The 15,800-nt window shown below is 39.2% G+C and overlaps 1 protein-coding gene across 1 annotated transcript in view; it reads right to left on the bottom strand.

Annotated features, from left to right (window-relative positions):
- LOC111609429 (LHFPL tetraspan subfamily member 4 protein-like) overlaps positions 1-12,814 on the bottom strand; it is a 34,160-nt gene extending 21,346 nt beyond the window's left edge. The window contains exon 1 of the mRNA XM_023337890.1: positions 11,464-12,814. Coding sequence (XP_023193658.1) covers positions 11,464-11,872 — 409 coding nt within the window. The 5' untranslated portion in view covers positions 11,873-12,814. The remainder of the gene's footprint in view (positions 1-11,463) is intronic.
- Positions 12,815-15,800: the final 2,986 nt, after the last annotated feature.

The following is a 15,800-nucleotide window of genomic DNA, read 5'->3' as shown; positions in this document are numbered from 1 at the left end:
GTGACTACTTTAACAGATATGTAAATACAAACTTTTTATAAACATTTCTAAAAGTTATTTATTGCCTTTTTAATTATGATGGCTAAGTAATTTTTTTATGTTAACTAAAATGTTTAGATTATTTGCAACCATGGATAGACGCAACAGTTTGTAGAGATGAACATAAGTGAACAGCCTGCATGTCAAATATTACTCACCTCCTTTGGTGGCTTTTGCTCATCCAGTCATACTTACATTCATCTGTCCATCCAAGATGGAAAATATGTGTTTGAAACTGAAATTAAGAATACACTTTGAGCTAAATAAATTTAGAGATCATACCTAAAATTTAAGTTGGAAGGCACGATAATCTCCACACCTCATTTAAATAGTGTGACAATTCCTCTACTGAAGCCTCTAATCAATAAGTAATCAATAACTTACATTATTTTGGCATTTTGATGAGCTTTCTGGACACTTTGGATCAGTAGGCTTACAACATTCATTAACTTTAAACAGCTGAGTTTAACACTTACCCATAAAACTGCTCAGTTTCATCAGTCATTTCACACCATTGTAAACTTGTTTTCCGACTGTCTCTTAGCAGCACAAACTGTTTATTAAGAATGGGAAAAGACACCAAGACGTCACTTAAATGTCATTGCTTGCACCCTCCACCCCAATGCACAGGGTTCTGTCATTAGTGACACACACATTTCACAAAGAAACAGAACTTCATGTTCCACCAAAAAACACAACATTTCTTAACATTTAAACCCACGTAAACTGCTCTTTCAAACTGAAATTGGCAGTACGATCATACCAATGAGAAACACCAATGTCCTTACAGGAAACAGTAGCTGTGTTTCCATTACAATTTTGCACAAATCTTGTCTATGTTCTGCTAATGTCAAAAACACAATTTCGAAATTTTGGGTGTTTCCATTAAATAAGAAATGGCATTAAAATCTGATGTGAATATAAGCTTAATCATGCGACAAGACATTAAAAATCATGGCAGCAGAATATATTTCATGTCAACAGTTACATAAGATATATTCATAATTCAGCCAGCTAGCGTTAATCATCTACCATCCATCAGAGGAGATGTTGGTGTTTTATTCAGGGTTTGGAGTGACAAACCCCTTTTACTTGGAAGAGGCTATGTGCCATTTTGGGGAAACTGTATTCAGCAATTTTACAGAAGAGTTACGGATTCAACACAATGGAATGACACAAACCTTTAAAGAGCTGTGTGATGCTGCGAGAGCTCTGGTTGAGCTGGCCACACATTGTACAAAAAGAAAAAGAAACATCATCTTTCTACGATTTTGTGTCGTCTTTTTAGATATTATCGAAAGTAGCAACATCTGGCAGTTGATCATGTGACTTGTTTCCATTGCAGTTTTGCAAAATAAGTCAATTTTGATATGGCTGAAATTTCTTGTGTGTTTTCAAAATTGCCTTGTTTTCATTGAGCAAATTTATTTTTGTAATTTCAATTTGTGCAAATTATATGATTAAAGAAAACACAGCTGCTGTGACAGCAGCTTGAACATCTCTCTCTGTGATGGACTGGCGACCTCTCTGGGGCACATCCCACGTTTTACCAGCTGACTGGTGGGATAAGCTCAAGCCTCTTCTGCCCCAGTGATCCAAAACCACACAAAGTAGCCACAGAAAATGAACAGACAGGGGGAAAAAATCACTAAACTGAAAATTAACACCTCCAAAATCCCAGACAGGCATCAAACATTCCAATTATTTCTTTTTCTTTTGCACTATTACTTTGCCAACGCTATTTCCATATTTCAACATTTTTTAAGCACACATACACACACAGAAGCACAAAGAGCAAGCGAACAGCCACTGACAGGTCGATTCTCCCAAGATACGGCGACTCTCTTGTGCCTTAGCCCATGTCCTGCTTAGTTCTGTTTAATATTGCAGCAGACAGGGTCAGACGTTAAGGATGGATGTGTGAGCTGATGGAGAGGAGGAGGGAGAACGGGAGCCATCAAGCTGCAATGGTTGGCCTCTTACTGAGCTTTGCTATAGTTCCTCAAATCTGCCCAAGCAACAGAAAAAACCACTAGAAAACATGGAAGATGATAAATATCTCTTAGGATCTGTCGAGATTAAAAAGTTCAACCCCCCTTTTTATTTTTTGTTTTTTAGGTTCCTCAAAGATTTCAGAATAAAATGAATCTCTGTCCAGCATTGTTTAAGTTTAACCGAAAGCTCCAGAGCATTTCCTCCTGAATTAATCAAAACCCGAGCAGACGTGGCAGCAGCAAGGTTCTTCACAGAGCCAAAGTGCTTTTGGGAAATCCAGCCCTATATTTGCTCTTTACGTCTGAGAGGCGGGGGAGGGGGGTGATGGGGGGATGCTGTTCAGTCTGGGCTCTGAGAGCAAAATGACCCCATTATTCACATTCCCATTGAGGTGAGAAATAACTGGGGGAGACGGGGGACTGGGGAAGGAAGCCACCCATTTGCAGGGAGCTGTTGATTTTTTTAATGCCTCAGAGAGAGTCAACATTTTGTTTTTCAGCATTTTCAACTTCACAGTAGAGTTCAGTTTGTTTCTTCCCTTTTAAGCATATGTAATTCAGAGCTGGTGTTTCTTTTCATACCGACAACTGTTCATGTATGGTCAGTTGTTCACATGTAAAAGTTGTCTGACAGTTAACTTTGGTGTGTTGGTATGTGATTGACATCCAAAAACGTGCCAAACCACTCATTTCACATTTTGTCATGTTATAACCATAAACGTCAGTGTATTACACGGGATTTGGATGGACCAACGTAAAGTACAGTGTAGTTGAGAAGTGGAGGCTAAAAGATACAATTTATATTCAGAACTCCAAATATTTTTGGAGTATGTCTTAACTAGCTTTTGAGTCAAAAATATTTGCCCATTTTTCTTCTCACAATAACTGAAGCTTTATTGGATGGAAGGTGTTTTTAAGAAGCAGTGGTCTGGGGCGTGCTGTGGTGGCGCTGGCGGTTAGCACGCCCCACGTTTGGAAGCCTTAGTCCTCGACGTGGACGTCGCGGGTTTGACTCCCGATCCTGGCGACCTTTGCCGCATGTCCTCCCCCCTTTCCTGTCTGCCTACTGTCGCAAAAAAAAAATACGAGCCACTAGCGCCACAAAAACACTTCGGAGAAAAAAAAGAAAAGAAGCAGTAGTCTGTCCTCCAGAGATTCTCTGTCGTCTTGACCTGTGTTCACACCGCATGTCTTGATGCTTAATTTTGCAATCAGACATCTGTGGGAAAAGTTTAGGACCCCAAAGTGACCCGCATGTGCAGAAGAAGAAAGTAGATGCCAAGAAGCAGTGCACTGTACTATGGAAGTAATAATGGACACCGTAGACAGATATATTTTAGAAATTATTCAGCAGTGAAAGTCGGCAAGATTGTCCCAAGATCCTAATAACACAAAAGGATATAATAAAAAAGAAAGCATGACAAATAGCAGTGATATTTGTGGTGCACTGATAGGAATTTCTGTAGAGAGGTTTGGATGTGTAACCAGACAAGGAAGGGTGTGGGACTGTGATGTGATGTGCTTCACTGACAGATGATTTTTCATAATTTGATAAAGGCCCCGACATGCTTCATCCAAAGTGTTCAATCGACTTTCGTAGATGTGGACACATGACCAAAATTGTGTCAATTTGTTCGCAAGTTGACTTGCAAAACCTAACATTTATTGTTGGAGTTTGCTTTAAACTTTAGGAGCTGAATATTTTACTTTATATTTTATTTAACCAGGTAAGTTGATTACGAACAAATCTAATTTTCAAAAATACAAATGCATATACCTGACAAAAATGGATCTGCTATTTGTAACATTAAACATTACCTTCCACTACTTAAGTAAGTGTAGGAGAATCTTACAGATGTCATATTTCTTATTCTCCCTTCGGCTTCTTCATACCATCAAGGGTCTACATTTCCTCCCTTTCTACGTATGTGAATCTTTCTAAAAGAAGCAGCTGCTAACCTTTTCTGGAACGCAGTCTAGGATGTCTCTTTGATGTACTCTTTTCTAATCCTAATCATTTCACTTTTGCTTAAAATTTTAACTTCTTCAATCCCACTGCTGTTTTTTGCTTTGACCAGTGAGGTGAAGACAAGGGTGAGCTGAAACAATGTGGTCAGTTAAAATGTGTTGCACCAGACCTTGGAAGATGAATTGGTATCAGCCTTTTTATCCAAATTACATGTTATGCACCATGGTGAACTTTTATCCCCACCGGTTTGTGAGTGATCTAATAATTACACTATTAACATTATTAACATTATTAATTTCATTTGAAGCAGGACTAAACATAAAGTGTACTGCGCAGTCAGCTGGAGCTGATCCAGGGATTCAGCATGTTGAGGTGAGTGACTCTTCATCATTGCAGGCAGATCTTCTGTGTGGTGTAGCATGAGATTAGGTGATGTTCATTTTGGGTCATTTTGGGGATGTCTGAAGGTAACTTGTATAAATTCCATAGCAGTGGTGGCTACATGCTGTTTTTTTTGTGTGTTTTTTTTTATTCTGTGGCTTGTGACATTGAATTTATTTAAGTCCCAAAATATTGGAAGCAGCATGACTTAAAGGGGTCGTATTATGTATTTTTCAGGCATATAGTGCCTTTTCATAGCACAATCAAATAACTGTTGTCTTAAGCTGTTATACATATACTGTATATATTAAATACGACTTAAAAGAAATATGACTTAGTAATTAAATGCCTTGAAATTGAGCCTCTGATTTTTTAAAAGCGCCTGCTCTTTCTGAAACTCCGCTTTCAGGAAGTCATCACAACATGGCTCCTCTATTAACCTATCCTCTACTAGTCTGAAGGAGCTGAGTGGGACAGTCGCAGCGGAGGGCTGCTCTGTGAGATGGAAGCTTGGGAACGGCACCTCAGAGGAGGAGCTTTGTCCTTGAAGGCGTAACTAAGTCCACCCAGGCGGTTTGTACAGCTGAATGGTTGCCATGGAGAATAAAGGATTTCTCAAACATGCATGAAAGAATCAAGTCAACACTCCAGGTATCTTTTTGATGAGGGAATAACATTACAATATTCTATAAAGCTCAAAACATTCAACTTTACATAATACTGCCCCTTTAAATCCACTACGGTACACACTTTATTTCTCTTTTAAGCTACTACTGCTAACTGCAATCCTCCACAAAGGTATACATGACATGATCCAACATCTCCTCCTGGGAATTTTACTTTGACATCATGGGATGCAAAATCACAATGTATTGCTGGGAGTCATGTGTGCCATCCTTAAGTCATTTTCAAGTGTTTTAACCTCATTCACATTTTGGTCAGTTCGTCTTATATAGAGAACAACTTTGGCCTGTTTTCAGCTAGTGGATGCCAAGAAGCTCTGTGTCAATCTGTGCTGGCAACAGCCCCACATTCTTCCCAGTGCTTTGGCCCTGCTTCTAGTTTGTCCTCATCTTTTATTCAACCTTTACTAAACCAATAAGTCTCATTAATCTCTGCGGCGAGGTGAGCCACTCACCCAGAATTTTACAGGAAGGTTAGCCAATGAAAGCACCATCCTTCACCGATGTTCCAATAGGTGAATGCATCAATATAAGGCAACAAACTTCCTGTTTTATCTCTAAGTTTCTGTCGCATGCACCAGGGTTAAAATAGTTTGGGGTTTTTCATTACAGCTTAATTTTATTTTGCTGTGACTTTTTGTTTGGCTAATTCAGTTAGTTTTAAATTTGCAATAATTTACAATATACTGTAGTTCCATTTAGTGGTAGTTTTCTCAAGTTCAGTTTTTGTTATCTGGTTAATTTTAATTAACTATAGTAACCTTGACATACACTAGACCTCCATAGTAATTATCAAATGGTCTGTCTCCCCCAAACAAAGGCTCTTGGTCCTAAAGAAATGTGACGTCATAAGCTAGAAAATTTTACTAGGAAAGTTAAACGCATTATTAGGATTTTGTAAACAAACAAAATTAAAGTATTCCTGATTTTATCAATAAAAAAGTAGCATTAAGACAAAAACAACAGTAAAAACCTCCCAAGGCCCTAGTAAGCACTGGAAATAAAACATATGTGTAATATTGAGTACAGAAACACAGAACAGAAATATTCACATGTTCTGAATCTGTCCACTGGGAGTTTTGGTGTCGCTCCCTAACACTATTCATCACATCTACTTCCTCTGCATCACGGCTAACACGTTTAGACACATATTTGTTGATGAAAGACAACACTGTGCTAGTCAGTGTGACAGTTTATAAAAAAAAATTAAACAAATTATGTGCTATAAACGTCTTAGTATAAATTTTATTTCATCAAGTACTTTTCTTTATGGACAGCTGTAATTCGCCAACGGCTTCAGAAGACCCACAGATTTATTTAGTATCACTTCTTGTATCGCTTCTCTGCTTTTACCCTTTTTTCAAACTCCTGTTTACACATGTGTGTTCCACAATTCAAAAGATTAAGTTGTAAAAAGATTAAAACAGAAATTTCCAAAAATATCCCAGCAGCAGCAGTAGCTACAGTATTGATGTCCAAAATAGGATATACAGTGCACTGCAAAAGTATTCATGCTCATTGAATTTTTTCACACTTTGTATTGTTAATACAACAAACCATAGTGCTGTTTATTGGAATTTTTTGTGAGAGAATGAGAAAGCATGAATAGCATGAAGTAGCATGAATATAAAGGTCTAACTACTTGAAGAATTCTTGGTAGTCGGAAACCAAAACTTGAATAAATTTTATTCAACTGAAAGCTTACAAAACAGCCAAGCGCTATTTTTGTACGCAAAAATACAATGGTCTGGCCGGAACCATTGTATTTGCAAACTACTGGTATCTTAAAAAAAAAAATCTCAATAATTTTTAACTTGTTAAAATCTATGTAATTATTTAGTCAGAGTTAACGCCCAGCTAGTCCATCCATCAATTTTCTGTAGCCCCTTGTCCCTAGCGGGGCCCGGAGGGGTGCTGGTGCCCATGTCCAGCGAACGTTTTGGGCGAGAGGCGGGGTACACCCTGGACAGGTCACAAGTCTGTCGCAGGCGCAGCTAGACCCATAGCAAAACACATGAAGAATTTATCAAACTCTAGTCAGTTTGTTTAGAAAGTTTGGTTTGTTTCGTGCAGTGTAAATGGGCAATCGAACTCTTATGCGGGCCAGAAAAGCAAACTCTGATCTGCTTAAGAACTTAGGTCTTGGTTCGGTTGAAGTGAACTCTCGTGAATGCATGTGTGGATGCAAGTGGACCAGAGACTACTCCAAATGTAGAAAGTGGACTGTAGTGCAGAGCATTCTGGGTAAATACAACTAAAACAAGCACAGGAGTTTAGCGCCAGTCACAGAAATAGCTTGTGGTCTTTTTACCAAAGACAAAGCAGAAATCCTACAACCGCTAAAATCTGACACTATTCAATTTTGTGAAGAAGGAAGTTGCACTCAGTGTCTTCTTATGAGGTTTTTTTCTCAATTCCTTCAGTGATTCTTGGTGCAGTGCCACCAAGGTGAGGAGGGGAACAGGCTATTCAACTTGTTTGAATCATTAGACACAATTCAGAATGCAAGTACCAGCTGAAAATGTAATAGATGTTGCAATTTTGGTCCCTAGTTGAACTGGGTCTACCAGACTACCAGGTGTGAAAACAACCTTAGTCTGTCACAAAATAGAATCAAAGCCAGAATTTTGTTTCTTGAAAGAAAAACAGAGATGACAGTAATTTCACTTCCTTTTTGGATTAGATCTGATGTCTTGGGAACAGAAAACAAAAATCTGTAAAAGTCAAGAAATTCACCAAATGGACCTTACCAGAGGGGCCACTTTTCATTGGCTGATGCCCATTCTAAGTGGTCACGTGCGTGGCCGTCTCACAAACACACTTAGCTTCCCGTTAGCTAAGTACAGCATAATGGCAGCACTGATACAACTTCTACACCTTGAAGCCTGTCTGCTACACAGTCTTATGTTAGCTAAACAGATCAATATGCAAGGTGTCTGTATCTGACATACACTAAAGATTTTATTTTAGCAGAAAAGGCTTTGGACTAAACTGTTACTCCTGTTAGCCACGCTGGGCACCAAGTACAGCTAGTCAATCAACCATCGCTGTGTTCAGGAATGCGCTGATTAATAATCGAGAAATAAATATCAAGCCTGGAAACTTGATATTGTAACGGACTGAATGTTATGTTTTTAACATAATCTTTGCTCGTCTTGCAGGGCGCAGGCAGTTGTCACGGTAACAGGTGTGCTTAAACTACAAAGAGAGAGAGAGAGTAAAAAGGTACCAGTGGTTTTGAGTTGATCACCTGTTCGGGTTATTTTACCTTTGTTTACCTTTGTTGTGGCGCATTACAGCCGCTGTAGTTTCTAAACGTAGGACTAATTACCTCGTTCGTTTGTGAGTTTACGTCATTCACAACAAACATCAAATAGAACAAATATATTTCATTAAATTTTAACAAACAAATGGCTTCTACCATGGTAATTATGTGAAATTAAATTAATTATATCCCAACTTCAGAAGATTTGCCTTTACCTTTACAGAGCTCTTTGGTTCCTCCTATCAGTCTATAGCTTTTCACATTGAGGTCATCCAACCAAATTTCAGATCTACCATAACTGACTGACACCTGCTGGCCTCAGGTTTGCAACCAGCTTGTGACTGAGAAACCAGTAACCTCCTCCCAGATGATGACCTGATCTTGTTAGTTCCTCTGTCCATTGTAGTAGCTGATATATTGTAAAAATCCGGTAGAAATGATTCACTAATCAGTCATGTTTACATAGAAACAACGCTGGGAGGCTTTGTTTGTGAGACTTGCGGTCACATGGGCCGTTTGTGGGCGGAGCTTGGTAAGGTCCATACTCTCAGGATGTGGGTATTTGTCACATTCCTTCTTCTCTGATTTCATTAACTTTGAAGGTTTGTGTAGCATTTGTATCTCCTACTAACTCATGATCCTTTAGGCAAATGGAGAAAAAAAATAAATAAATCTCTACCTCTGCTGTCCTGCTGATTCGTGCTGATTGTAGAGCAACAAAACCTCTTTCAACACACTCGGCAGAACTGAGGACAGAGTGGGCAGATGAGGATGAGGAAAAGAACAATACAGAAGGAAAAAAAGTGCTGATCTCTCTCTCCCTCTTATTCAGTATGCTGACTGTTTCTGTACAGAAAACTGACTCCCACGCTTTTCTGCCTGGCCTATTTATCACACCAATCAGGTTATGAAGAACTTGCTCCAGAATGTTTGTGATTATTTCCCAACCTTCCACTCCGGACAGCAGATCGGCTACATTTGGAGGATATATATATATATATATATATATATATATATATATATATATATTTTTTTTTTTTTTTTTTTTTTTATATATATACACAGTATATATATATACAATATATATATACATATATGGAATATTATATATATATTATACAGTATATATATGGAATATTCCTTTCACAAATCAGCAAAAAAATCTAATTAATTATCCTATGTTCATCTGTTGCTCAATCGTGCCATTTTTTGGGCTTTCCGCCAGCACCAGCAAAGTCCCACTGTGCTATCTGCAGTGATATGAGATGAGCTATCAAAATGTCCACTTTTTTTTCTTTTTTCATCATCAACCTTCTTCCTCTAGCCCGATGAAAGGCGCTGCCGCTCAGTGAGTCCCGCGTGTGTTCAGGGAGCCTCACTTTGTCCTCAATAATCTCTCTACAAACTGTAATCTATACCCACAGGGGTGGGAGCAAAAGAGATAGAGAGAGAGGGAGAGACAAATAATAAACCACAACCTCCGTGAAAACAGTAATCCAATCGACCCGGAATCATCCTTGAAATAGCAGCCACCATCGCAGGAAATTCACACAACACACTTCCCTGCGTGGACATGGGAAACGCGAACGGACTGACGGATGGGTATTTAAATGAAGGGATGGATGCCATTTGCATTTCATCAGCACGAAGCAATGATCCTCCTGCTGCTGCTGCTTGCTTTGGAGATGCAGTGGTGTATCCGCGGAATATCAATGGTAAAATGATGAGGTGTGGGTGGCTAGCAGGGAGCTCAGGCTCTGCTACAGGAAGCATTTAAAACGCACCTACTCAGGGAATATCCTAACAGTCTAATTAGGAGTCAAGAAATAGGAATATGTACAAACGGTCTCCAGCAGACTTCACACTGATGCAAAATGGAAATCACATGATGTTCATGGTGCTATATTAGCAAAACTGGTGTTGGAAATCTTAATCTATAATGCTGAATGTGATTTTTGATCTTCTTTCTGAGACTTCTATATGCTTAAGTCTGTCATGCCGAACATATTTTTTGATTTGAGTATATGTGACACCCCATAATGCAAAATGTAGCATTTTTGACACATTTATTTCCAAAATGACTGACTCTATAACAATATAACACACAAATAATTTTTTTAACATGTATCTCTGAGTACTACAGCTCTTTTATCTCATGATGCCAGAAATCAAATTTTATTGCATGTGTTCATGGGAATTCCATCAAGTAAACCCTATAACACAATTTGAATCCTTTTTTAAAACACATATATCAAAGACATTAAACATATAGCTATAAATTTAAATCACCATCATGCCAAACATATTTTATGATTTGAGTTCTATATCTAATACCCTAAAACATAAAATGTGGCATTTTTGATAGTAATCACCAAGATTACAAGACAGTATTGTATAAACATATCAGTTTTTAAACCTGTATCTTTGAGAAACAACATCTCTTTCACCATATATTGCCAAAAATCGCATTTTTAATGCATGCATTTATGGGAATTCCATCGCATCATTTTTATATTTTTAACACAGATCTCTATGACCAGGAATGCAGCTAAGTAATTTCTGAGGTGCATACAGACTCATTATTGGCAACCCCACCAGAAATAATTCCTCCGTGTTGTGGCGCCCCCTTTCACTTGCCGCCCCTGTACATGGCATATAGCCCATACGTATTAAATGTATAACTTTAAATCCCCAAAATGTCAGACATATCACTCATGATTTATGTACTTTGGAGATATTTTCTTCCAAACAAATCTAGAAAAGCAAACAATTTTATTTTTTAAACCTACATGTCTCAGACGTTGAGACTTAGTTATTTTCGTCAAGAACCTTCAAACGTATTATTTATTTTTTATGTCTACGTCCAAGTGGTGTAAAAATACCATATATATATATATATATATATATATATATATATATATATATATATATATATATATATATATATATATATATATATATATAGAGAGAGAGAGAGAGAGAGAGAGAGAGAGAGAGAGAGAGAGAGAGAGAGAGAGAGAGAGAGAGAGAGAGTATAGACTCGTTAACTGTCGCTGCTGACATTAGAAGTTTTTTTTTTGAGTCTTTTTACCAACATAATATTTATATTAAAGTCAAGAAATGCCAACCTACCGCACAGCAGCTGCATCCAGGCACAGGTCTTGTAAACGGTGGAGGTGTTGCAGAAGAAGAAGAGCGCCATGCAGGCGATGCAGCTGAGGGTCAGCACCATGGACAGGAGCACGAATACCGAGGCGGCCTTGAAGGCTCCCGACGGGATGGAGCCGAAGTCGGAGAAGCTGCCCACGCAGGTGAGGTCCCGGCTGGACGCCTGCACGCTGCCCACGCAGTAGTGAAAAAGGCCGAAGTGGCCGATGTGCGGCGTCTTGACGCTGTCGCCAATCCAGTAGGGCTGGATGAACACCACCACGTTAACGATGGCGAAGCAGATGGTGAAGATGGCCCACAGAACCCCGATGGCCCGGGAGTTGCGCATGTAGTTGTCATGGTAGATCTTGGAGGCTTCTTGGGAAGGCAACATGTTTGCTGTTTTTCCCCGTCTTTTACACCTTTAATCTGTCTTTCTTTACTCTTACAAGAAAAAATTATATGAATATGTAGAAACCCCACCACACAGATTTGACACATAAATATCCCAAAGCTCTCTTTGCGCTAAGATTTTCCCCCGCTTTGGTTTTCTCTCTCACTCCCTCTCTTTCTCTCTCTCTCTCTGGAATGGGCCTAAAAAATCATGGGACCTGAAAATATGTATACGACCCCCAGAAGACAATACGTTACAAAAATAAAAAAATGAAATGTAAGGAATGCTACATTAAAGCAATAGAAAATCATAGCCTACTTCTACCTCTGATGAATAATTTACCAACACCAGTGATTCAACATTGCTGGTTTTTCCTTGGGGCTACACCATAAATGATTAACAAAAAAAAGAAAAAAGAAAAAAAAAAGGAAAAAAATCTAAAGAAAATCCATCAGAATAGGATTTATTTCCTTTCCCAATCGTCAGGTGGATGGTGGGGGTGAGGGTGTGGGGGGGCTAAAGCTGATGTTCCTCCTCATCCATCAGTCCGGAGCTTTTCTTCGGGATGTCCTTTATCACCATCCGGGGGGGGATGAGATGGTGCCTGTGGCGCCAGCGGTAGAGCCCGTTTTTACCTTCCGAGGCATTCGTGGGGGTGCTGCTGTTCCTCTGCCGTTCGCTTCTCTAGCGTCCACGCAAGCGTGTGGAAATCAAATGAAGAAGACCAAGAATACGAAAAATCAAAAATGAAACGCTCTCTTTGACGCGAGCCCTCTGTCAAATTTCAACAGTCCTTTCCCGTAAATCCGACATCCTCCACCGCCTTGACTCCATTATCATCATGGGTTTTTTTTTTGTCGTAGCCTTTAACCAGTATGTCTCCTCTCCCATGCGCGCGCGCTTTCTCTCTCTCTCTCTTCCTGTCTCTTTCTCCGTCGTCCCCCTCGCGTTTCTCCGCGCGCCCCCCGGAAGATGCTGATGTTGTACTGATGACAGCGATGGAGCGCGTTCACGGCGCCAGCAGCAGCAGCAGCACAGCGGAAGCGGCGGTGGTGTTGGGGAGAAATTTGCATCAGCGCGCGCCTCCGCCTTGATCAGCTTGAATTTGATATCAGGAGAAAGAAAGAAAAAAGGCGAATTCACTGTTGAATGATTTATTTTCCATCAGCTGGACCATTCAAGCTAGTTTGACACTTTAACTTGACAGTCTGGGGTGAAATTTGAAATAAATTGGCAATCATTAATAGCCATTTGTTAGAGTTTTGCACAATCTTTAGGAATTATTCTGGGATATTCTTTTTTTTATGCTAATTTAAATATATTCTATTTTCATGTATTCTCTATTTTATTTCTTTTTCATTATTTTAAATTTTCTGTTATTCACATATTCGATATTCTTCTGTCTTCAGAAAGAGACATTTCAATCTGGAGAGACTCGGCGGAGAAAGAAGGCGATGAAGAAAGTTTATTGACATGCATGAATTAAAGTTATTTGGCGCTCGGGCCGGGGCTGCACAGTGGCGCAGTTGGTAGCACTGTTGCCTTGCAGCAAGAAGGTTCTGGGTTCGATTCCCGGCCCGGGGTCTTTCTGCATGGACTTTGCATGTTCTCCCTGTGCATGCATGGGTTCTCTCCGGGTTCTCCGGCTTCCTCCCACAGTCCGCGGAGGACTGTGGGAGGAAGCCATGGATGGAGGTCCCTATCAACTGGGGCTTGGTCGGTGATTGGATAAGATGTGGGTTGGTCCAGCGTTGATAGGTCGTCGATACCATACCAACTTTATTTATAAAGCACTTTAAAACAACCACAGCTGATACAAAGTGCTGTACATCAAAACACAACATAACAATAAAAAAAACATAAAATAAAAACTTACAGTTTAAAAACAAAAACATACAATTTAAAACTAGATCCCGCTAGAGTTGAAAGCCAAATAAAATAGATGGGTTTTAAGACGAGCTTTAAAAGTGGACAGTGAAGGGGCCTCCCTGACCTGCAAAGGCAAGTTGTTCCATAATTTAGGGCCCATGACAGAGAAAGCCCTGTCCCCTCGGTACCTCCAAAAGCAGCTGATCTGCGGACCTAAGAGACCGATAAGGTATGTATGGGTGAAGAAGCTCAGAGAGGTAAGCCGGGGCAAGATTATGTAGTGATTTAAAAACAAACATAAGAATTTTAAAATGAATCCTAAAATATACCGGCAGCCAGTGAAGTGAGGCCAGGACAGGGGTCACGTGTTCCCTCTTTCGAGTTCCTGTCAGCAGTCGTGCAGCAGCATTCTGTACTAGCTGCAGACGTGAGAGCAGCGACTGACTAACTCCCAGATAAAGTGCGTTACAGTAATCCAATCGAGTTGAAATAAAAGCATGGATCACTGTTTCAAAATGCTGCCTGGAAAGAAAAGATTTCACTGACGCCAATCGCCTTAAATGATAAAAGCTGGACTTAACCACGGCTCTGATTTGGCTATCCAATTTAAAATCACTGTCCACCTGAAAACCAAGATCTGTAATAACAGGTTTAAAATAGACCTCCAAGGGTCCCAGGTCAACAGAGGAGGACTCACAGGAGCCACTGGGTCCAAACACCGTGTCCCACCATCGATGATGAGCGGGACACGCCGATTGGATGATGCGGGTGGGGCTAAAGAGTCTTCCAGTTTGAATTTACTCCTAGGCTTCATTATGTGTTTTCCAGGCACACAGTGTCAATATATACCACAATCAAGTGTTACACTGACAAAAGAAAATGGAGCTTTAACTTAAAAAAAACTGAGTTAATTTGTTACATGTAAAATGAAGTTTGTCAAACTTAATTTACTTACATTTGTTTAACATGACAACTTTTTAAGCTTAATATATTTACTTAGATAAACTTAATTTGATTAATTGGAACAACTTTACCATTTTTTAAAAATTTTGGATCAGCTGTTTTCTTTCAGTTTATCTTCAGTTATAAAACATGATGTATCAAATATGACTTAGCAGAAATTTGACTTCACAATTTAACACCTTGAAATTGGGTCTCTGTCTCTTTAAGAAGCTCCTATTGTTTCTGACACTGCCTTCAGGAAGACATCACAACCATTCTGCACGGTTGCCAGGGGAGATGAGAGGATTTATCAAACATGCATGAAAGAATCAAAGCAACACTTCAGGTATACTTTTGATGAAGGAATAACATTATACCATGATGTAAAGCTCAAAAGAGTAAATTTTTCATAATGCTTTAAAACAAATGATCATATTATAAGATAACCTAAGCAAATACTAGGGATGCACCATTATGAAAATTTGGGTATTTGGGAAATTAGTATCAAACTATTAATATTATTGTTTTTGGCCTATAAGTGATATCACTACCCTTTGAAACGTTAAAATAAAAACAAAAAAAAGAACTGCTCACTTCACCGTTACTGCTCTGCTTCAGTGAAACTCCCCAAAATTGTTTTCATTGCTAGTTCTCATTAATAAGTCCTTATATGTATAAACATCTTGGAGCGTCGTAAAGTGCAAAGCACTAAATAAATTAATGTATTATTATCAGATTGAGTACTTAGTCTGTGCGTTCTCCACTCCCTCACCTTGTGCCCAGTTTGTCATTAGTGTCTGTAACAGGGGCTTAAAGTTCTCAAATTTGGCCCAAGGTAAAAAAAAAAAAACCTTCTTCCCCTTGTTCAGTTTAGCTTTGACTAATAACAATTTTTGAGAAAGCAAAGTTCATCTCCAATAGGCACACCTAGAGAACAAAGAAATCACTTATAGAACCTGTCTGACAGCATGAAGTAGGGGAAAAGAAATCACAAGCAAAACATCGTCAACCTCATTTGCGTCGTTGTTCATGTTTTAACAATAAGGAAAAAAAAATTAGGCAATAGAATTCAATCACCAAAACCACTGCTGACCAAACAGGTCAATAACTGTGTTAA

The sequence above is a fragment of the Xiphophorus maculatus genome, chromosome 1 (assembly GCF_002775205.1).
Source record: "Xiphophorus maculatus strain JP 163 A chromosome 1, X_maculatus-5.0-male, whole genome shotgun sequence".
NCBI lineage: Eukaryota > Metazoa > Chordata > Actinopteri > Cyprinodontiformes > Poeciliidae > Xiphophorus > Xiphophorus maculatus.
This window is presented reverse-complemented; position numbering and strand designations above follow the sequence as displayed.